Source organism: Stegostoma tigrinum, chromosome 8 (genome assembly GCF_030684315.1).
Source record: "Stegostoma tigrinum isolate sSteTig4 chromosome 8, sSteTig4.hap1, whole genome shotgun sequence".
NCBI lineage: Eukaryota > Metazoa > Chordata > Chondrichthyes > Orectolobiformes > Stegostomatidae > Stegostoma > Stegostoma tigrinum.
In genome coordinates, this window is record NC_081361.1 from 42,504,908 (window position 1) to 42,529,265 (window position 24,358).

The 24,358-nt window shown below is 43.3% G+C and overlaps 1 protein-coding gene across 1 annotated transcript in view; it reads right to left on the minus strand.

Annotated features, from left to right (window-relative positions):
• Nucleotides 1-24,358, minus strand: part of LOC125456467 (KN motif and ankyrin repeat domain-containing protein 1-like) — an 80,236-nt gene that overhangs the window by 19,295 nt on the left and 36,583 nt on the right. The window contains exons 3-4 of the mRNA XM_048539588.2: nucleotides 9,786-9,869; nucleotides 4,981-7,167 (exon numbers count right to left, since the gene is read on the minus strand). Of these exons, the coding sequence (XP_048395545.2) occupies nucleotides 4,981-7,167; nucleotides 9,786-9,819 (2,221 nt within the window). The 5' untranslated portion in view covers nucleotides 9,820-9,869. The remainder of the gene's footprint in view (nucleotides 1-4,980; nucleotides 7,168-9,785; nucleotides 9,870-24,358) is intronic.

Genomic DNA, 24,358 nt, shown 5'->3' on the forward strand with positions numbered 1-24,358 from the left:
GCTGGTGAATCTCTGTCTGATGTGAAAGGTTTGTTTGGTGCCTTGGATGGCAGTGAGGTAAGGGGAGGTGTAGAGGCAGGTGTAGCACTTCCTGTGGTTGCAGGGAAAGGTGCCAGGGGTAGTGGAGCTAGTGGGGAGTGTGGAATGGACGAGGGTCTCGTGGAGAGAGTGGTCCCTAAGAAAGGCTGATAGTGGTGGGGAGAGAAATATACCTTTGGTTGTGGGGTCGGATTGTAGGTGGCGGAAGTGGTGGAGGATAATATGTTGGATACAGAGGTTGGTGGGGTCTGCAGTTCTTACTGTCTCTGCACAGTTTCACCTTGCTGTTTGAAGGTTGTGGGTACAGTTGCAAGGACAAATGGTGAGTGGGGGGGGGGAGGGGGGATCTAGTTGAAACTTACAGAATACTGAAAGGCCTGAATAGAGTGGATGTTGGGAAGACATTTCCATTGGTGGGACAGATTAGGATCCGAGGACACAGCCTTAGAGTAAAGGGCAGGAACATTTGGAACGGAGATAAGGAGAAACATCTTCAGCCAGAGAGTGGTGTATCTATAGAACTCACTGCCTCAGACAGCTGTGGAGGCTGGATCATTGAGCATATTTACGACAGAGATGGATAGGTTCTTGATTGTCAAGGGAATCAAGTGTTATGGGGAGAAAGTGGGAGGATGGTTTAAGAAGTCTTCCAGCCATGATTGAATGGCAGAGCAGACCCAATGGGCTGAATGGCCTAATTTCTGTTCCTATGTCTTATTCTCTTATGATAACTTGCAAACAACACTGTACCTTCAGTGGTGACTCCTTTTGGCAGGTAGCCCATACTTTTAGTCAATTCTAAGCCAGATCTTTGCCCAATTAACCATTTGTCATACTCCAGGCTGTTACATTTATACGACAGAAGCAATAATTAACAAAACACCGTTCAATTAAAAGGCAATGTTATTTTGCTGAACATCGACAGGCATCAGTAAGTACCTGGGAATGTTAGGGAGCAACAATGTGAGAGTAAGAAATATTTTCCTTAAACAGAATCTACACTTCAGTTAAAGTTCAAACTCGACAAAATTGTAGAACATCTGTTGAATAGAAGGTAGATTATCTGAAAATGTGTGTATTTTAGGCTGAATCTTACAGAGCTCTGAATGATATGGGATATGGCATGAAATCTGACAGAATTGTGTAAGAAATCCAGTGAAGCCACTTTCAATGGCAGGAGAAACTTGTCACATTTTGTAATTAAGTTTTGGATGTTGAGACAAGATTCTCGCAATGGAGCAGTGAGTTGCCTAATGAAGGGGATTACTGCTTGTTAACGACCTTATTAACTGCATATCACATCTCATTTATATGCAGCTTTCTATTTTACCATCTGCCACTATCTAACTAGAAGTCACACGACACCAGGCTATGGTCCAAAAAGTTTATTTGAAATCACAAGCTTTTGAGCACTGCTCGTTCATCGGGTCACCTCATGGCACATCTCCAATGTACTTCAGTATTCTTCTGCATTTCAATGATATGCCTTGGGCTGCCCTGACAATGATCATTACAATGGCGCAGCAAGGGCACTGTGCCCCTCAGCTCCACACAGCTGATGGATCGGACCAGGTTGCAACTCCAGGCTACTCTCTTGCTTAATCACTTTTAGCCTAACAGGATGCTCTCACCATTCCTAACTTGCCTTGTCTTTAAGCTGGTTGTTAGAATGACAGTACTACTGTGACAGTTAACGCCAGGAAACACATCACGGTTGTCAGCCGTCCTCATGTAAAGTCTAGGGAGACAACCATCAATCAGAGGGTTGGCACAGGAGGTCAAGGGCAGCCTCCAATACCAGTCTGGGACTCGGACACAGTCAGCCAACCTTTCAGGGTGGTCAGAGTCTGGACCCTCTCCTGATATGAGTGAGGAACCGAATGTCAGGCAGCCCACCATCTATTTTAACCCTGATAATAAAATGTGAGGCTGGATGAACACAGCAGGCCAAGCAGCATCTCAGGAGCACAAAAGCTGACGTTTCGGGCCTGGACCCTTCATCAGAGAGGGGGATGGGGAGAGGGAACTGGAATAAATAGGGAGAGAGGGGGAGGCGGACCGAAGATGGAGAGTAAAGAAGATAGGTGGAGAAGGTGTGGGTGGGGAGGTAGGGAGGGGATAGGTCAGTCCAGGGAAGACGGACAGGTCAAGGAGGTGGGATGAGGTTAGTAGGTAGCTGGGGGTGCGGCTTGGGGTGGGAGGAAGGGATGGGTGAGAGGAAGAACCGGTTAGGGAGGCAGAGACAGGTTGGACTGGTTTTGGGATGCAGTGGGTGGGGGGGGGAAGAGCTGGGCTGGTTGTGTGGTGCAGTGGGGGGAGGGGATGAACTGGGCTGGTTTAGGGATGCAGTGGGGGAAGGGGAGATTTTGAAACTGGTGAAGTCCACATTGATACCATATGGCTGCAGGGTTCCCAGGCGGAATATGAGTTGCTGTTCCTGCAACCTTTGGGTGGCATCATTGTGGCAGTGCAGGAGGCCCATGATGGACATGTCATCAAGAGAATGGGAGGGGGAGTGGAAATGGTTTGCGACTGGGAGGTGCAGTTGTTTGTTGCGAACTGAGCGGAGGTGTTCTGCAAAGCGGTCCCCAAGCCTCCGCTTGGTTTCCCCAATGTAGAGAAAGCCGCACCGGGTACAGTGGATGCAGTATACCAGTTCCCTCCCCCCATCCCCCTCTCTGATGAAGGGTCTAGGCCCGAAACGTCAGCTTTTGTGCTCCTGAGATGCTGCTTGGCCTGCTGTGTTCATCCAGCCTCACATTTTATTATCTTGGAATCTCCAGCATCTGCAGTTCCCATTATCTCTGATCTATTTTAACCCTTCCTGCTTTTTACTATGGCCTATTTTCCTCCCATAATGACAGGGAGGAGAGTCGAATGGAGATAAATGTGGGTGGTACACCTGTTGCTGTTGATGCAGGTGGGAGCTGTAGGTACCATCGAGGTCCTGCAGGGCGTTGCGGTGTTTGCGAGTGAGTGAGGGAAGATGTTGCAGATCATATGGTCTATCACAGACATTGTGCCTTGGTGGGAGCTGTGTGCAGTAGCAGGGATAGAGTGAGTTTTAGGTATCAGAGAGAGTGCCACGTTCATTGGTGGAGTGGAGAAATGGATACCCACCACATTTGAACTTCACCACCAACATTAAACCTAAAGAATGCCACCCTAGTCCCCTACACTCCCACTTTGGATGCAAATGAGTGGCCCCTTCTATAAACTCCCTCTGATGCTGTTCTACCTCCCCACCATGCACCTGGAGATGCCCTCCCCACCCCATCACCATCCTTGTCCTCACCTCTACATATGTCTCGGCTCTGCCCCTTCCCTCCAGACAGTAAAGTTCCAACCAGTTCGGCTTTTGCTCAGAGCATGGTACCTCTGTACAAGGGATCGTCCTAGTGAGGCCTCTCTCAACTGCTTCCAATGAAATGCTATCTTTCCTTAAATAAGGGGATCAAAATTGCTCACAGTACTCCAGATGTCCTCCCACCAGCACCTTGTGCAGTTGCAGTCAGAAGAGGCTGGAAAGGTTTAATTTGTTGCATCTAAATGCATTATACCACCTTTGACAATTGGGAAACTAATCGCATGTGTAACAACAGTTACATATAAAAGTCAAATTAACTTTGTGGAGTGTATTCCTGTGATGAAATTCTGGATCAAAAACACACCTACTTCATAATAAAGTAGCTGCCAGTCTCATTTGAAAGCGTCAAAGCATTTTAAATTTACCTTTCAGAATGTTCCTGGATCTTCAATAGGCTTCCCCCGGTGGTCACAAACTTTCCAAGGAGGTTTTACCTTTTTTAAGGGTTATGAAAGCCACACTAGCACATAAAAATAGTGTGCAGGAAGAAATGTATTTTTTCTGTGGTCCTTACAACCGTGACCCTGACCTCAGATTATATTTGATTGACTTTTTTTGGTTAAACAAATCTTTTTTGTGTGTATTTTACTGACTGATGAGTCACAGATGTTTATTGAAAGGTACAAATCATACAAAACTGACAAATCTTTAATGTAACTGCAAAAATAAACCAGGGGGCAGCACGGCGTCTCAGTGATTAGCACTGCTGTCTCACTCGGTTCGATTCCAGCCTCGGCTAACCGTCTGTGTGGAGCTTGCACATTCTCCCTGCATCTGTGTGGGTTTCCTCCCACTGTCTAAAGATGTGCATGGATTGGCCATGCTAAATTGCCCCATAGTGTCCTCTGTAGGTTATGTAGATTAACTGTGGCAAATGTGGGGCTAAAGGGAGGATGGGGTCTGGGTCTGGGTCTGGGTGGGGATGCTCTTCAGGCTTTCAGTGAAGATTCAATGGGCCAAATGGCCTCTTTTCACACTGTAGGGATTCTAGGGTAAATGCAGCTAACAGTTAGTTTAATTCAGGTTGTGCATATCCCAACCAAATAACATGTGAACCCTTTAATGGTTGAATATTCCCTGCTATTAGTTAACTGCAATTCCAGATAAAAATTCTTCTTTATTTTGTTTGACTGACAGTAATTTATTCACTCAAAATTTTGAATGCGCATTTGCAACATTTCTGGCAGCTTTTTTTCTGCCAACTTTCCTCTTGTTCAGATGTTAGGGATGGGCAATTACTCTCAGCTTTCCCTGAGCTGCGAGAGGCAAAACAAAATCCAACTGTGATTGGTAAGCAGTGATTTTTGTTAAATAAAACGTCTGTGACTGGCAAGCATAATGAGGATCAGGTTCAACTCTGATGCTCATCCTGGCCAGATAACCTAGTAATATTCAGCAGCTGGGTAAATGTGACAAAAATAGGCACTTGACATATGGGACTACTGCAGCAAATATCCCATGAACCTAGATCACCTTAAAGAAAGAAAAACAGTGAAAAGGAATAATTTTCTTTTATAGATGCTTCTGTGGAATATCTAAATAATAAGTGTAACATTAAATATAAGTGAACTCACTCATATCACATTCCTTTTGTCGAGAGCTCCCTCCTGATTGGTTAAGTGCAGTATTTGATGAGGACAATGGTTGAAAAGAGTTTATTAGTTGACTGCTGAGAGATCCAATACTGGAACAAAGTTTCTTAAAGTTCACTGCCAACTCAGGATAATTCTGCTCCAAAAAGGATTGTTGTTTGCACAAAAGTTTCTCAATCTTTTTAATACACTGCTCTGTTTCAGGGTTTGTTGAAATTAACTTGGATTCAGGTTGCAGGAATGGATCCAAAGTCACTTCCTGGGATTCAGATTGTTGACAATTTAATTTTTTCTCACATTCACTGTGTTGGCTGTCTGCGGAAGTGGAACATTCTTTTTCATTCTCTGTCATACCATACCCGGTTTGATTGCTGCTTTGATTGTCGGAGTCGGTCTTTATCTCGTCACCTCTAACTCCAGTCTGTTTTACTTCTTCGTTCCCTCTGTGAGACACACTAATTATATCATGGGTGCAATGCAATGATGGTTCATGCTCAGTCTCGACAGCTTTGCTGTACACCCTGACTGTAGCATCCGTTGCTTTGTCACTTGTTTCAACTGTTGCCATAATTTTTGCATGGCTGACACTGATACAATCTGTGTTGACTCCAAAACTTCGTGTCTCTTTTAATGTTGCGATTGTTACATTTACAGTACAATCTCCACAGCCTACTGACCTAGTGAATGGGCGTAGGTCACTCCTGTCTATGTATTTTCCCTTTGCTTCACTCAGCTTTGGTTCAGTAGCCTCAACATCCCTTCGTTGATTAAGGGTCACATCGATTTCGGATTTGTCTTGTTCACCTGTCTTTTCCAAATGCATAGACTGGTCTCCTTGTGATGTCTCTGAGTAAAGGCTAACCCTGATGTCATCAAGCATAGCACCTTGGGGGTCGGGCTTTTCTTCTTGGCTTCTGGCTTCAAACTGTTTCTCCAGTATGGAAGCAGCGGTTCTTAGTTCTTTAATGACCAGTTTCTTTGGGTGTGCCCCCAATGCCAAACCCAACTCCTCTTCAATAACCTGAGTAGCCACATCTCTCATTCTGTCACCTCCTACAGCACAAAAGTTCTGAAATAATTCATTGTGAGGAATAGGGTCCAAGTTCTTGTTTTCACTTACTGCAAAATCTGAAGAAAATTTATTTTGGTAATTCAGGTCAGAAATTCTTTCACGTTCCAGATTGTCATTTGGCATAAATAATTCAGGTGTTGGACTTTTAATTAAACAGAACACTTGCCCTTTGGAGCCTATTGTTGCTGCTGGATGACCTTGACTTCCTTTACTGACATGCTCCATTTTGTTGATATTGCCATTCTCTTTTACCTGTAACTCATAACTCATATTCTGCACATTGCTCTGTTGATTTTTTATTTGAATGTTAAGCTGTTTGTTCTTTTCCTGCAATATAAGTATCTGTTTTTTAAGTTCGGAAATGTTTTTTACTTGCTCTTCCACATTTTTTGATTTACCTTGGGAAATATTGACTGGCTGCTGTATCTGAGAGAGCTGTGTTGGTATCAGCTTTGACCGTGATTTTGCTTCAGCGGTGGTGGAGTTCTGCTGGGCCACTACATCACCCGATTTATGAAGGACATCACTGTCCAAACACTTTAATTTCTGCTGGAATGAGGAAAGGTTTCGATGTTGTTCTTCCAAACTCAGTTCTTTGAAATTAGTGGGCATGCTGGCTGCTCGAAGGAAAGGAGGTCTCACCCAACGTTGAAACTTCTCATTCCCTCTCGGCCTTCCCCTGGTGTCAGATATTGTTTTTACGGATCTGTAATCATGCTTGTTGCATTCTGATAATGCTGGGTCAACATTACATGGGGAACGTATGAATAATTTTTGAATACCGCTCACTTTACATCCATTAGTACGTTGCCAGAAAGGAGGTGCCAATGACTTCTCCCCTTGTTTTCTGAAGGAAAGGGATTCAGCTGAGGAAAACCGTGTATCAGGCACGCTGAAATTTCTTGGCAATGTATTACATTTTTGTTGTTTGGCTTTCTTGTGTATTTTAACCTTCCTGATGGTATTTCCTTTCTCAATGTCATCCACGTACTTCAGAAAGTCCAGGTCCAGTTGGAAACCATAAGGGGTTTCCACAGAATATGGGGATTCGTTCTTTCCATCTGCACTGGTGCACATGCGAGACAACTCGATGTTGCCTTCAAAACATTGAGAAAATTACTATTTAATGACAAGGTTTGCAGTGCCCAAAGCATCCATGTAAATCCAGCTCAGTGACCGTGTAAGACAGGATCAGTCTCAAGACACTGATATAGATTTAACTTAATTTGTACCCTCCTTTACATGTGTATAACATTTGCTGTTTTTAGAAGCCCAATAAAGTGAATTACGCATATGAGTTAATATTTATTAAAACCTCTACTTAGCTAACAATATTCAATTAACTTCAAAAATACATAATTACCTTTACTGAGAGCTGATATGAGATGGAAATTGGCATTCAATTTTTTCAAGTTGCCAATTTTTGCTCAAAGGTAAGCCAGTCATTCAAAGCATGGGAGGGAAAGCAGAACCAATCCCAATCCTGTGTAATTACTTCAAGCTTAGATCATCAGAAAACGATCAGTAACAGAAAGCTGCTGGAGTTACATTACTTTCCCTCATCAATATCAACTGTTAACTCAGTGCAGGGAGTGAGTACACCCAGGAGTATTAATCATGGAATAAACAAAAGCTAAAAAACACATTGAGACATCTCTATCAATCTGCTCCATCGTACAACCGTACTCTACATGTCTAAATGATCTCAGCCTATGTCCTACTGGGACACACTAGAATCTGAACTTCCATTGTGGATCTACCAACACTGCACAATAACGGTATCAGGATGTATTTATACCATTTCTCCAGGGATTTGGAACTTATTGAAGGAAAAATGTGTTAATGACAGACGTCAGGTAGTAAATACAGTTGAGAACCAAGGTGAGCACAGAAGATACAGAAGGGAGTTGAAATGGTAAGAATGAGTAGCAGGGAGGAATCTTGCAAAAAGACCAACAACTCCTAAAGTCTTCTATAAACACCTTAATAGTAAAGGTGATAAAGAGAGCACGGTCAGTTAGGGACTAGAAAGACAATTTACACTTAGAGACAAGAGGCATGAATGAATTGTTAAATTATTACTATGCATCTGTTTTTGCCTATGAGGCAGATACTGTCATGGTCACATTGATACAGGGGAAAACTCTCCAGTGAGGTCTAATAGCATCTCTGAACAGGTGGATTAGAAAATATATTAAAATTAATCAGCAGATGTATTGGATAAAGCTGTTGGTATTTGAAACCAGATGAGATGTATGCACAGTTACAGAAGGAAGTGAAAGTGAAAATTGTAGGGACACTGGCAATTATCTTTAAGCTTCTCTGGATTTTGTATCCGTGCCAAACGACTGGAGAATTACAAACATTACTCCCTTGTTCTAAAATGATAGCGTAGATAGGCCCAGAAATTGAAGCTCAGTCAGTTTAACTGCAGTGGTGGGGGAAACTTCCAGAAATAATTATTTGGGATAGAATTAATCGCCACACGGAAAAAATTGCATTGGTTTGGCAGAGTCAGCATAGATTAGTTAAGGGGACATATGTCTAATAAGTTGAAGATTTTTTGAAGATGCAACAGGGAGGGTTGATGAAGGGAAGCTTGTTGATTGTGGGGTACATGGATGAGTAAAAGATATTCGATATAGTCACGTGCAACAAAAATGATAGGGCACAAAATAAAACGCACAGTAGCAAAGAGGATACAAAATTTGCTGAAAGATGGGAAATAGAGAATAATGGTTAATGAATGTTTTGGGCTGAAAGAGGTTGGTAGTGTGGTTCCCCAGGGGTCAGTATTGAGCCCTTACTTTTCCTGAGACTGTATATAATAGTGATCAAGCTTCTCCACACAAAGTGTAGTTAGACGTGGAACACACTGCTTGGGAGGTGGTGGAGACAGGTTTAATTGAAGCATTCAAGGTGGCAACTTAATTACTTTTATTGAAATAACATGCACAGGTACAGGGAAATGACTTGAGATAAAATGCTCAGAGACCCAGCACAGGGGTGAACCGAATAACCTCCTGCACAATAATCATTGTGATTGAGACAATCTCAACACAAACTCTTGCTAGTCAATCGGCGATTTCATTTTTGAAGGGGATAATCAACAATAGCATGCAAAGCATTGTGCATTCCCTCAGGTCTATTTCTATTCAAAGTTTACTTAATGCCGATTCTCTGTGAAGTGCATGTGGACTCTCAGTCTCAGTCATCTGACAAGCTTACACCCATAGTATCTGTATTCTCAGCAATTTATAGGGAAGATCATAAGCTGCTGAATTGTCCAGCAGTTGAGGATCTAAGTGTATCAAGGTCCCACATCCGCCTGTGCTGAGTTAACAAATCGTACTGGACAATAGCTATAATCGGTATCACCGGCTTAGGTTAGGGCAGGTGGCAGGGAAGAGACAAAATTCGGAGGATTTCTATTCCTAAATACTGACTAATAATGGAAACCAGATTAGTACCCAGGGAGTGTAAGTTCTCCATAAGTTCACATTCGGTTTGTGCAGGTACTTGGAGGAGATGTTGACATTCATACTTCCTCACCTGTCAACTGCATCAGGAGGAGAAGACAAAGAACCAGGTCTGTGCCAAAATAAAAGATCCAAATAACATTTCGCGCCCATGTCTGTACAGCACAACTGGTGCAATTATCCACTCAGAGGGCAATGCCCTTGAAGTTGGTTTCATTAGTAACTAACATTCCTACCTGGATGAAGTGTGGATTGAAGAACCTGTGACATTCTGTCCCCTTTGTTAGTAAACCAAAGCACGATAAGTCAAATTGACTCAGCTGCAAACAAAAGTGGAAAAATAACATTAATTTTTTTAAAGTAAATTTTAAATGTTTAGCTTAAACAAACATTGCTCAAAACTTTGTGTACCATCAGTAACAATACACATTGCTGATTCACTGCATATGTTGTAATTTACTATGACTTTGTACTACATGGGGCTAGAGGTACAAAGTCTATTAGTAGCTGTACTGATGAAGCAGTCAGTGTTCAAAATCAGAAACTTGAGATTTATTGACAAATTATGGCAGACATTTAAAAACAAAAAAATTGGCATGAGCAAATTGTCATGGTCATGCTTCTATTCAGAGTTGCAATTTCAACACAGTTTGAGATAGCAATGCATGATGTAATTGTTTGAGGGTAGCCAAAACCAGATGATGAGGAGAAACTCAGTGATGGGGAAACTATTGGATGCAATGCTGAGGGCCAAAATTAATCTGCACTCAGAGAGGTATGGATTAATCACAGCGAGCAACATTTCAGTAATGGTCATGTTTAGCAACTTCATTGGAATTTTTGAAGAGGTGTCCAGGTGTGTTGATGAGTCATGCATTTGATGTAGCCTACTTGGACTTTAGTGGGGCTTCCGATAAGGTCCCACATGGGAGTCTGACAGCAAGGGTAGGAGCACATGGGCTCAAAGGAAACTCGGCTAATGGGACACAGAATTGACTGAGTGTCAGGAAGCAGAGGATGATATCAAGGGGTGTTTTTGCAACTGGAAGCCTGTACCCAGAGGGGTTCCACAGAGATGGGTGTTTAGGGGTCTTACTTAGGGTCTCTCTGCAGCCCCTCCAATCACAGGTTCCCTGCCTCATATCCTGGCCCTTCCGTAAGAGACAGAATCAATGATGGAGGGAAGGGATCTGTGATTGGTGGAGCAGTTTTGGCTGGTCCTACAGCGAAGATTGATTTGTCAATCTATAAATGATAGTTATAAATCTATCATATAGATATAAATCATATCGATATGATTTATAGAAATAAATCATATCTATAAATGATTTAGACTTGAATGCAGGAGGGTTGATCAGTAAGTTCACGAATGATATGAAAATTGATGGAGTGGTAAATAGTCTGGAGGACGGCCTTCGATTACAGGAGGATTTAGACAGACTGGTCAGATAGTCTGATCAGTGGCAAATAGAATGCAATCTGAATGATTGTGAGTTGATGTATTTGGGCAGGGCAGACAAGGCAAAGGTATATATGACAAAAGGGGGTAACTTGGGAAGTACTGAGGATCAGAGGGATCTTGGTGTGCATGTCTACTGCTCCCTTAAGTTATGAGGACGGGTGGGGAACTGGTTAAGAAGGTATGATGGGATATTTATCTTTATTTGTTGAGATGTAGATTTGAAAAGCAGGGAAGTTATGCTGAAACTGCATAAATGTTGGTTAGGCCACAGCTAGGATATTGTGTCTCGTTCAGGAATCCACATTATAGGAGGGATGTGGTAGTACCGGACGGGGCGCACAGGAGAATTTCCAGGATGAAAACCAAAAGAACTGCAGATGCTGTAAATCAGAATTTGCTGGAAAAGCTCAACAGGTTTGGCAGCATCTGTGAAAGAAGAAATCAGAGTTAACATTTTGGGTCCGGTGATCCTTCCTCAGAACCAGTTCTGAGGAAAGGATTACCGGACCCGAAACGTTAACTCTGATTTTTTTTTCCTTCACAGATGCTGCCAGACCTGCTGAGACTTTCCAGGATGTTGCTTGGGCTGAAGAGTATTAGTTATGAAGCGAGATTGGATAGACTGGGGCTGTTTTCCTTACAGCAGGGGAGATTGAGAGGGGACATGGTTGAGATTTACAAAATCATCAGGGGCAGAGACAGGAAAGATAGGAAAAAATTTCTACTTGGAACAGGCATCAATCACCAGGGGATATAGATTTAAGCCAAGAGGAAGGAGATTTAGAAGGGTTATGAGAGGGTGGAGAGAATCTGGAACTCACTGCCTGTAAAGTTAGTAGTGGGAGAAACCCTCGTAATATTTAAGAAGTATTTAGATGTGGCCTTGTGTTGCCAAGACAATCAATGTTATGAGCCAAGTGCTGGAAAATGGGATGAGAAGAGTAGTTGCTTTTGATTGGCACAGACTTGATGGGCTGAAGAGCCTTTTCTGTGCTGTAGGCTTCTATGGTATGATTCAATGACTAAATAAAATCTTGTTTTGCACAACATCAAGTGAAATTCCTTCCTCCCGATGTGCTCTGCCTGAAAGCATCAGAAATTTAGGTACTATACTTTGAAATTTGCATGTAGAACATTAACTATTTGAAAATGTAGAGGCAATATCATATAAATTGTCTTGCTTTGGATTTGTTGAGCATTATTGCTGTGTGGTGACAGCTTAATCCATTTCTAATTATTCAAGGAAATGCTTGAAATACATGGGGATAGTAGGAATATTTGTCCCCAAAAGGCCTTAATCCGTCTGGGAAAGATAAATCACATGCATCACCAAAGCCCCTGTACACAAGAGTGATAGAGTCTGGAAGGAGCTGTTCCCCCAATCAGCAATCCTTTCTCTCTGCAGCCCCTCCAATCACAGGTTCCCTATCTCATATCCTGGCCATTCTGTAAGAAACAGAATCAATGATTAGTGGAACAATCATGGCAGGAGGGAAGGGATCTGTGATTGGTGGAGCAGTTTTGGCTGGTCCTACAGCGTGAAGGAAGGTTTAATGGGGAGGTGATGGTCTAATGGTATTATTACTAGACTCATAATCTGGGGACCCGGGTTCAAATCCTGCTCATGGCAGATGGTGGGATTTGATTTCAATAAAAATCTGGAATTAAAAGTCCAGTGGTAACTCTGAAACCATTGTCAATTATTGGAAAAAACAATCTAGTTCAGGAGTACTCTTTAGGGAAGGAAACTGCCATCATTACCTGGTCTGGCTGACAAGTGACTCCAGACCCACAGCAATGTGGTTGAATCTCAACTACCCCCTCTGGGCAATTAAGGGTGGGTAGCAAATGCTGGTGACAGCCATTTCATCCCCACTGTGCATTTGCTATTTTCATCACAATGTGAGAAAACAGTAGCTGTACTTCATGCAGTAGTCACATGCTCAGCCTCAATCTGGATGACCCCCAAATCTTCATAGTCGCTTCTTGGCCATCATCAGCTTTGATCTTACCCACCTCTCCATCTAATCTAACACATTAACATCTCCCCCCTATATCCCCTGAGCTCAGGTATATGGAGTTATCATATTCAACACAGTAGTGGTACTCACATGGAATCTAGCCTGGTACTGACTGTTAATAATCCACATGCCCCACATTACCTTTTGCTGTACTATGCTCAACTATCTCCTCCACCTTATATGCAGAGTTGCCCCCTTCACAATTGCAAACTCCTCTGCAGCCCAGCATGCTGCCTTCCAGAATTGAATTCTCTAACTTCCCTCCCATAGTAATGGCCCCATAAATCCCGTTGACTTTTAGCAGACAGACCCCAGGACTGATCATGTCCCACCTCCATGACTAACTAAGATGGCCAGCCCTCACTGATGAGTGAGCCAGACGCCTGGCCTGACTTATGGCATCTCCCTGGACTGGTTATGCTGGTCTGAAAGGGATGACTGTTACTCACTCCCTGGACTTTATGGATACAAACTCCAGGCCCTGGATGCCCCAACTGGGCAACCTTCCATGCCCTAGATGGAAATTGGAGGTTGCCCCAGACTAATCGGGTCAGGACCCTCTAACCAAAAGGTGCGGGCCTTGAATTGACTCTGGGACTTTGAAACATGGCAATCTGGTTAATAAATGTAAGCCATGTTTACCATGTACAGTGCTGCCACATGGAGCAGATGTGAGATTGATGGAACATGGTGCTGCCCAGCAAGATGTCCTCAACTGCCCCCCACCTTGACTGATCACTGCTGACAACCATCACTAACTGTCTGACTTTGTTTCTGTAACAAAGGCAAATCAAGATAGAAGCACTTTGAGCCTTTGAGCTCTGGCTGAGGAAGCAAAGTGCATAAAGGCAAGCTGAGGCCGAGAGGTGGTGAGCATCAAAACAGGCACAAAGTGAATGTAGTGCTCGTGGTGCAAGTGAGGAGGCCTGAGACACAGCCCAGTTCAATCCTTAAGCTAGGTATATGTCCCTGCTGCAAACTGGTCTGGCAGCAGCATTCCAAATGTCCTCGTGTACTCTGAAGTGCAACACTACAATGCACAACCATCGTATTATTAGATCGGAGATGGGTCAAGAGGATGCAACAAGACTGGCAAGTGTCTGGTGCTAATATTTATAGATACAATTGTGTGTGCTCGCACAAATGTGTGCATGTATGTGTGCATGCGAATGTGTGTGCGCGTGCGAGTGTGTGTGTGAGACGTGTGTGTGTGGGCAAGTATGTGCAGGTGAGTGTGTGCGTGCACATGTGTATGTCTGTGTGTGCGAGTATTTGCATGTAAGGTATGCATGTGTGTGCGCGAGTGTGTGTGTGTGTGTGTGTGTGTGTGTGTGTGTGTGTGTGTGTGTGTGTGTGTGTATATGTGAGTGGGTGTGTGTATATGTGAGTGGGTGTGTGTATATGTGAGTGGGTCTGTGTATGTATGTATATGAGAGTGTGTGTGTGTGCACGTGAGTGTGTGTGTGCATGCATGTCTGCGTGTGTGTTTGTGAGAGTGTGCCTGTGTGCGTCTGTGTGTGTGTGCGCACGTGCGTGTCTGGTTGCTGAGATGATGGTGCCTGGTATCCCCTTGTACAGACTGGAGGAGCAAATGGTAATCTGGGGCCACTTGATATCTGCTCTGGCTCTCGGGTCAGAAATTGCCGCCGTCTACTTTCTATCCAGCAGGTGAGAGATTAGGAAACAGCATACAATTGAGTCTGGTTCAGCTAATAATCACAGGCTAATGCATGCAAATAGGTCTCTCGCTGCTCACCGGTGAAATTCCCACCTCTCTGTACAACACTCTGCTGGAGAATTTGTTGTTTTGCTCCTGACATTGGGAATCTCTTTACTGCCGATATTCCGCCTTTTCTCCCCAACTTTCTTGCTGATTCCCACATCATTCAGTGGCTGGGAAGTTTTTGCTCTTTGTTTCTGCCTCAGAGGCTGCTGGACCTGCTGAGCATTTCTAGCACTTCCTGTTTTCATCGCAGATCTCCAGCATACACAATGTGTGGCTGCTATCCAGAAACTGTTGCCTGTCCAACAATAGCGGGAGAGACAGCACAGCATGGATGAAGATTTGATCTGACATGGTGGAAAAAATTGCTTGCATGTCAGTCCATTAATAACATGCTTCATGTCAATGTATTATTTACACCGGTGTTGATATTTCCTCCATAACTTGTAGCAGTTTGGCATGACAAAAGGTTCCAGCAGCAGTGGTTAGATGGCAAACCCCCCGAAGGAAATTGCGGTTTTAAAACTGCACACATCATGTGAATGGTAGGGATTACATCTATGGAAATTAAAGCAGGAATAATGCACAAGATCTTTCGGATGATGGGGTTTCTAGCTCATCAGCAAAAATGTAGATGCAGCATTTGAGGGAGGACCTGCAGAACCCTTTCAAGAGGAAGTCCCACCTCAGGAATCTGCTGCCTGACCTCTACAGGGAGCACAGGCCATGGCTGGGACCACACTCCCCAGATTTTAAGTGCAAGGAGCTCAGGGTAAATTCAGCTCCAGGATGTTTGTGCTCAGAGCAGGGCAGTGTGGTATGAGGGCAGATCTTTGGGGATTAGCAAAAGATCTTCAGGAGAGGGAGTACCTGGGCAAGGGGGAGACCCTGGGGACAGGATTTTTCAATCAGGAAAGTGGGCCACCATGGAGGCGTCCCAGCACCCCATGAAGAGTCCCCAGCAGGCCTGCCCTGTGGGCTTTGTGCTCCTACTTGAACTTGCCAGCTGCAAAATGGCAGCCAGGTGGACAACAGTGGTTAATAATGGGATTGCCAAGTCACCCAACCTCTGTAGAATTTCTGACAGGTCAGAGGCTAGTAGTTAGGTGTGGAAGCGCCATCTGGTGGATGTTTCAGGCCTCTAACCCAGCAGCGAGGGCTTGTACATTTTGCGTATGTATGAAAACGCAGGTCTTTGTTTACTGTGGGTGCTATTTTGTGCGTTAGTCTATTTTATTGATAAAACCTATGTTCATTGTTTCCCTCAACTTGCACACTTCCCCCTTGTTCCTTCCTTTGTAGTGCTCAAAGTAACACCATTGTGCCATCTCCTATTCTGATGTATTCCTTTCCCAGGAACTCAGAATTGTATTATTCTTCAGTCTTTGATTCATCTCCTCTTCTCTCCTGGAACTTTGGTGCTATCCTATACTCTAGATTTTAGCTCGATGATAGTGGGGAAATGTTGACAGAGTTATGGGCCCAGAGAAGAAAATTAATTGCAAACCAACTTAAATAAGACTATGATAATAAAATGTGAGGCTGGATGAACACGGCAGGCCCAGCAGCATCTCAGGAGCACAAAAGCTGACGTTTTGGGCCTAGACCCTTCATCAGAGAGGCTCTCTGATGAAGGGTCTAGGCCCGAAACGTCAGCTTTTGTGCTCCTGAGATGCTGCTGGGCCTGCCGTGTTCATCCAGCCTCACATTTTATTATCTTGGATTCTCCAGCATCTGCAGTACCCATTATCACTTAAATAAGATTATGTTAATTTCCATACTAATTTACATGGAAATATTATGTTGTTTAACTATCACACTCCAAAAGTGTGAGCATAAGGAACAGGAGCATAATCAAATCATGGTTACCTCTGGCCTCAGCTTCAACGTTCTGGCCTCTCCCTATCCCTCGATTATCTAAGAGACCAACAAAACCTGTTTATCTCAGTCTTAAAAATATGAAATGACGGAGCATTCATGCTTTTTGAGTCCTCAACATCTCTCCCTTCATCGTCTCTATTTTTACGTAGATCACTATCTGGGGGCCACACTAGAAAACACACACTGACCTTAGATGAAGCTAGAAACCATCTTCAATAATCTGGGGTCATTCACTTTTTAGATTCGCAAATGAAGAAAGGCCATTTGGGTCTACTGTCCCAAAGTTGTTAGCATCCATGAGAAAGTCTCTATCAGAATTTCAGAGACATTGAGGGAAGGAATAAGTTGAACTATGACTGATAACACAGTGTGGAGTTGGAGGAACACTGACCCGAAACATCAACTTCCTGCTCCTCTGATGCTGCCTGGCCTACTGTGTTCCTCCAGCGCTACACTATGTTATCTCTGATTCCAGCATTGGCCGTTCTTGTTATCTTTGAACTGTGACTGACCTTGTTTCTCGTCAAAGTTGTCATTGGAAGCAAATAATTAACTGAAATTAAATACTGTGTTTTCTAGCAGTTAGTTTGATAAGATCAGAGGACTAACCTCTTGGTCAGGGACATAGAGCAGTGACTCTGTAACAGCACATTCTTTGTGTTACTGATAGCTATGAACTTACTAGTTGTTGTCTAACTCCATGAGTAACCACTGATCTTGTGGTTCCAAGTGATGTGTTTAACGGCTGTCACAGGTTGATCTAAGTACGTTTGCATGCAGACATCATCTTCATCGTCAGCAATCACTTGCTAATAAGTATAATTGTCCAGTGAGGAAATTCTGTGTCACTGATTGTGGGTTCTGTGAACCCTTGTATAGCTTATGAGTCTGATCCTAGAGCTACATTTCCACCACAGAGTTGGCAGGTGTTTCTGGGAGATGATAGCGGTCCCTAGCCTTGAGATCATTGGCATTCCTTTCTCGGGTTCCTTTTCGGTGCTTTCTCCTGCTGATGGAGGTTCACAAAGGATTGTGTCTTTTCAGGCAAGGATTTCCTCCAAAATTGATTTCTTCTGAACCAGGGTCTCCTATGTTTTGACAGTTGTGTTGCATTTCTTGAGGGAAGTCTTCAAGGAGACTTTGAAAAGCTTCCATTATCCTCCACTTTTTGAGTTCCTTCCTTGAGTTGGGCAAAGTATATTTGCTTTGGTAGTCAGAGCTCAGACATCCTGAACCTGCGGTCAGGCCAGCAGAGCTGCTTTCAGATGAGCGTAGCTTTGATACTGGTGCTGTTAACTGCTTCGGGGATGCTGGTGTTAGTATGCCTCTCCTCCCAGCTGATGCAGAGAATCTGGCTCAAACAGCACTGATGGTACTTCAAGGGTCTTGAGTTGGCATCTACTTAGACCAAGTTTGGAGCCATGTAGAAGAGTCAGAAGGTTGAATGTCTTATACCCAAGGATCTTGGTATCAGGACAGATGTCACAGTTGTCAAAGACTCCAGTGCTTAAATGTCCAAAGATGACACTTGCTGATTGGATGTGATGCTGAATATTTGCATCAATGTCAGCTTTAGATGAGAGTTAGATTACCAGGCAGGGAAATTTTCCATGTTTGGGAAATTGCTCCATTGATCTTCACAGAGGATGGACTGGAACTTGACTTTGGTCGGGTTGGTAAAGAATGTGAGTTTCTTCATGTTCAGAAACCAAATCTTTGGTCTATTTCCACATAGGCACTAAGTGAGGCTTGAAGATTCTCTTCTGAGAGCAGAGATGACAATATCATCTGCATGCTGAAATTCCACAAGCAATGTCGGGTGTCATTTTCCCCTCAACTGGTTGAGATTGAAAGGTTTCCTGTCTACTACTGGGAAACTTGTTCATCACAAAATAAAGAAGTGATGACAAAGATGGAGAAAAAGTGGTGGGGGAGGGAGGGTGGGAGGTGTAACAACATATCCTGGCTTGGCCCCTGTCTTGACCTCAAATGTGTCTATCATATTACCATTGGTGGAGACCATTGCTGACATCCTGTTGGGGAAACGACAATCAATATTTTTGTTTTTACTGGACTGCCAGCCTTTGACAGGGTCTTCCACAGCACTAGCCAACTGACAAAGTCAAAAGCCCTGGTCAGGTAAAGGGAGGCCATGTGGAGTAGTTGATGTTGCTCCTGGCATCGTTCTTTAAGTTGGTGAACAGTGAAAATTGTGTCAATTGTTCCGCAGTTTGGTTGGAAGCCACACTGGCTTTCAGGAAGGTTTTCTTCTGAGACAGGGAGGAGGCACCAAGCAAGGGTTCAGGTGATGTTCTTCCCTGCAATGGAGATTAGGAAGATTCTCAGCGATTTCCACAGCCCACTTTGTCTTCTTTCATGAAGATGGTGGTGATAGCAGCATTCTTGCGATCAACCGGAATTTCTTCTTGGTCCCAGATTTTCTGGAACAGTTGATAGAGATGAAAGGTATGGTCTGTTCCTCCACATCTCTTCTAGAATCCCATCTACTCCTGCGGCTTTTCCATTTGTCACATGCCTATTGATGGCTTCACCTTGTGCCACACCAGATGGGAGTCCAAGATCATTGGAGATTAGGGGAATGTCCTCAAATATGTCCTCATTGAAGATTGTATTGCATTTTAGGAGTTCTTTGAAGTACTTTCTCCAATGGAGGCTGACGATTTCTCCATCTCTCAAAAGGGTCCCATCTTTACTCCACACCAGTTTGAGGCAAAGGATGTTGGGTATGAATGCTGCCTTGGTGGCGCTAGGAAAAACCTGGGTGATGTTCTTGTCGGGCAGAGTTGTAGCACCTTATCTTTCTCAGCCCAACATTTGTTCTGGTTTCCCTTGTTCTTCTTTGTAATTCTGCCTTTGCTGTCTGATGATTTCTTCTCTTTGCCTTGGCGGTAACGTCATTTATCCAGCAATGGAGAGCTCTTCTGATTAATAAGTTCTTAAATGCTATGGTCATTCCTGTTGATCCAGTCTTGATGTTTCCTGGTGTCGTAGTCAGTGGTTTCTTCACAATGAGAAAGGATATCTGTCTTCAGATCTTCCTAAATTTCCTCCTCTCCATTAAAACAAACCCTTTGGAGATTTTGGCAAAGAAGTTGTTGGAAGTTCGTTTGTTTGCTCGGCTCTTGAAGCCACCCAATGTTAAGATTTTTTCTGAACGGTTTCTTCATTTTCAGCTGATGCTGGTGCACTTGATGGGCATAGAAGAACAGATGAGGTGATCGGCCCAGAGGTATGATCACAAGACTATTAATCCGGAGACGTAGGTAATGTCCTGGGGACTTAGGTTCAAATCCTGCCATGGCAGATGGTGAAATTTCAATTTAATAAAAGGAAAATATCTGGAATGCATCCATTGTTGATTACTGGGAAAAACCATCTGGTTCAGTAGTGTCTGCTGGGGAAGGAAACTGCTATCCTTACCTGGTCTGGGTCACATTTGACTTCAGATGCACAGCAATGTGGTTGACTCTTAAACATTTAGCATTGGACAATAAATACTAGTCCAGTCAATGGCACCCTTGTCCTGTGAATGAATAATAAAAAATAAGATGAGCTGGTGGTCTGTCTGACAATGATCTGCACTCGTCATTGCTTTGGAAATGGAGGTTACCCTCAAATCTCTGGGCTGAACACTGGCATAGTTAATCATGTGCCACTGCTTTGAGTGGGGATGATTCCAAGAAGTCTTGAACTTGCCTTTTTGGCAGAACAGTGTAGTGGTGATAACCAGCTGATGTTCCGCAGATTCAGTGAGCACAAGAATCCCAGAGTCCTGTAATTCCTGGCTCCTTTCCTTCCATTGGTCATGTGGTCATGAGCATACACAGTTCCAAGTGATGTGGTTAATGGCTGTGACAGATTGATCCCAGTAACTTTGCATGTGAAGGTAAAGGTCATATCAAACCAACAAGCCAGGTAGTGCACTAAAGGTACAACTGCATTTCTCAAAAGTTCTCCTAATTTCTCCCAATTATTGAACATATATTAGAGATGTGCTGTGCTTGCAGGCTGTGGGAGCTTCTGGATATTGGTGTGATCCAAGGTAAGTACAAGTGAGACACACTAGGGGACCCAAAGGGCAGGAATATAGGTGCCTCAGACTTAGCAATTGGCCAACACCTTTTGAAGTTTCCTCACCTTGTTTAGATGAGACTAGAGGTTGAACGTTGTCTGAACTAACTGGCCATTGTACTGTGATACAGGAAGCCATTCAGGGATGGCGTTGGGTAAGGTGGAACGCAATAGTAGAAGTGCGCAGTGTTAAGATGGGAATTGATCATGTTCTCTACAGCAAAGAACATGAGTCAGGTGTCTGCCCAGTGCTTGAGCTAGCTGCTCTGGACCAAAGAAGAACTTCAGTTGGAAGGGCAGGATCCACTAGTTGTTATACATGTACTAGATAAGGCATCTCCAGTCACATCTTTTTCTTGATCAGTCTCAGGTTCAGCAGCTCATTTTCTCTAGCAGCCAAACTAGATTTGGATTGTTGTCCGAGAGAGCTTCTTCTACTGGGTCTTCTCATTCTAGACTAGCAGGTCATCCACAACAGCTTGCACTCTGGGAAGATCACCGGTTGTCTTACACCGTCTGTGTTGATACTCTTCCAAATGAGTGGAAACACCAAATGGGATGTGCCACCATCTCTAATTGCCAAAGGGTGTCCAGACATTGTTATAAAACACTTGTTTTTATACAGCTTCACTTACCACTAACCATCTTGAGGTAAATAATGACTTTTGCCTTAGAGAGTCATGGCAAGATTACTTCAATGTTTGGAATTGGAGTAGTGAAGATTTTTTAAAACTTTATTGAGATCCTTCAGTTACCCAGGTCTTTTCACTGTTACCATGCTGCTAATCCAGTGTCTCCCTGAAAGTGCATGATTACTTGATGCTCTCCTTCTACAGCCATTGATTTAATCATCAAACCATTTATCAAATTTAGACTTGTCAATATTAACTTGTCTTCGTGGTGAAGAGTGAAACATCAGAATAATATCAGGCGACATTCCTCCAGCAGCCATCTGTATAGACTGGTTGAGTTACATTTTTCTAAACACCAAAGTGATTTAGTTTCTTGCAGTTAGATCATGGCTTTTCCTATGCTGGTCATGCTTTCTTTTTTTCTGGTGTTATGTCCCCCACAATATTTACAATCTCTCCACCGGACTTGATATTGCTGCTGGATGATATTTTCTGAAAGTATTTCTTTTCTCCTTCTCAGTGCTCTCATTCATTCTGGAATATCTCTTAGTATAATGCAAAGCCTTGTCTGTTCTGGTGGTAATACACTCCAGGTGATGGTTCACTCCTGCTTCTGCACACGTCAATTGCATTCTTGAGTGTAAGTTCCTCCTTTTTCAGCAGACATGCTCTCACAACAGCCTCCCAATACATAAGACAATTCTATCAATAATGAGACGGACTTTCAGTTGTCCCGGCTCTCAGGATACAGTTGGATGTATCAGTGTGATCACATACTGATCAACAGTCACCCTCTCCCTTGAGATCTGATATTGAACAAATATCGTTGGTATTTAATATTAATATGGGGTAAAAGTGTGATTTCAAAACCTGTAAAATCTCTATAATCTGCTTTCTCTGCTCCTCAGCAAGACCTAATCTGCAATGTAGCTTTTAGCACTCTTTCCCCAGAACAGATAACAGAGCATAGAAACAAGGTGGTAGGAACGGAAGTAGGCCATTCAGTCCAGTGAGCCCACTCCACCATTGATGATGATCATGGCTCCATCACAACACTATACTCTGGCTCTCTTCTCCCCATTATCTTTGATACTTTTAGAAATATATTTTTTTCTTAAATGATTTGCAGAGATTTGTCCAACACTGTATTCTGTGGTAAACAATTCATCAGGTTTACCACCCATTGAGTGCAGAAATTTCTCCTCATCTCTGCCTGAAATGACCTATTGTACGTCTTTAGACTGTGGGCCCCTACTCTGTGACCTTCAGCCGGGGAAAACATCGTCCATTATCCAATCTATCTATCTAGCCCTGTCTGAATTTTATATGCTTCAATCAGATTGCCTCTGATTTTTTCAGTGCTCTAATGAAGACAAGTCTAGTTGGGGGAGGCAATGGCCTGTGGTATTATCACTGCACTGTTAATTCAGAGACCCAGGTAATGTTCTGGGGACCTGGGCTCAAATCCTGACATGACAAATGGTGGAATTTGAATTCAATAAATATCTGGAATTAAGAGTCTAATGATGACCATGAATCCATTGTCAATTGTTGGGAAAACTCAGCTGGTTCACAAATGCCCTTTCAGGAAGAAAACTGCTATCCTTACCTGGTTTGGCCTACATGTGACTCCAGGCCCACAGCAATGTGGTTGACTCTTAAACTGCCCTCTGGGCATTAGGGGTGGACAATAAATGCTGGCCTAGCCAGTAGCACTCTCGTACTATGAATGAATTTTTAAGAAGTTGACGCAATCTGTCCTCATGTAACAAATCAGCCACTACAAGAATCGATCTGGTGAATTTTTGCAGTATTCCTTCTATGGCAAGTGTATTTTTTCCTTGGATAAGGAGACTAAAACTAAAATTCAGCTGTGGTTCACCAAGGCCTTGTACAGCTGCAGTAAGACTTCCTTGCTCCTGTACTCAGACACTTTTTACAGTGAAAGCCAACATATCATTTGGCTTCCTAATTGCTAGCTGCACTTGCATGTACATCCAGATCTTTTTGTGCATCAATACTTCCCAAATGTTGCTATTATAATAGTACTCTGCCATTCTGTTTGTCCCTCCAAAATGGATGATCTTTTATTCATCACATTACACTGCATCTGCCACGCTTTCACTCACTCAGTCAACTTGTCGAAATTGCAGTCGCTCAGGCCCAAGCACCGATCCCGGTTTACAAAACAGTAACAGGGAATGGAAAATGCACATCTATTTTACACTCCCATTAAAGCCTTCTTTCCATATCTGGCTCTTAAACAGCTCTGAAAATCCACACATCTCAGGTATTTTTAATCAACCTATTCAGAAATGTTATGTCACATCTCTGGGGCAGGTGGGGTTTCATCTCAGGCCTCCTAGCTCAGAAATAGAGACACAAACACTGCACCACAGGAGGTCTCAATCTACTTATTTTAAGCTCAACAATAGGCACCTATCGTGCAGCTACAAGTCACATAGCTCTGGCAAGCCCATCAGAACATTTACGGCATTGTCCTTGCCTTTAGGCTAAAAAAGATCCTTGTTCCAGTCCGATCTGTAGGAGATGTGACATAACACGTCTGAATAGGTGGATTAAAACATGAGGTGTTTTTATGATGGTTGTTTGGATTTGTACATTTTACCTGGAGTGGTATCCCATATCATTTTCCCATTACATGCTACATTTCCCACAGGTATATTACACGGAACTTTTGTGGCAGACTGGTAGTGTCCCTGCCTTGAAGACAGGGCTCAAGTCCCACTTGTCCTGGAAGTGTGCCAGAACAGATGGACTTGAAATACATGCACATTATCAATTTTTATTTCTGCCTCATAATTTTGTTTGCAGAGTTGCTGAACAGAGCAGCCTAGAGACTAAGATAATAAAGTGTAGAGCTGGATGAACACAGCAGGCCAAGCAGCACCATAGGAGCGGGAAAGCTGATGTTTCGGGCCTAGACCCTTCTTCAGAATTGGGGGAGGGGAAGGGGGTTCTGAAATAAATAGGGAGA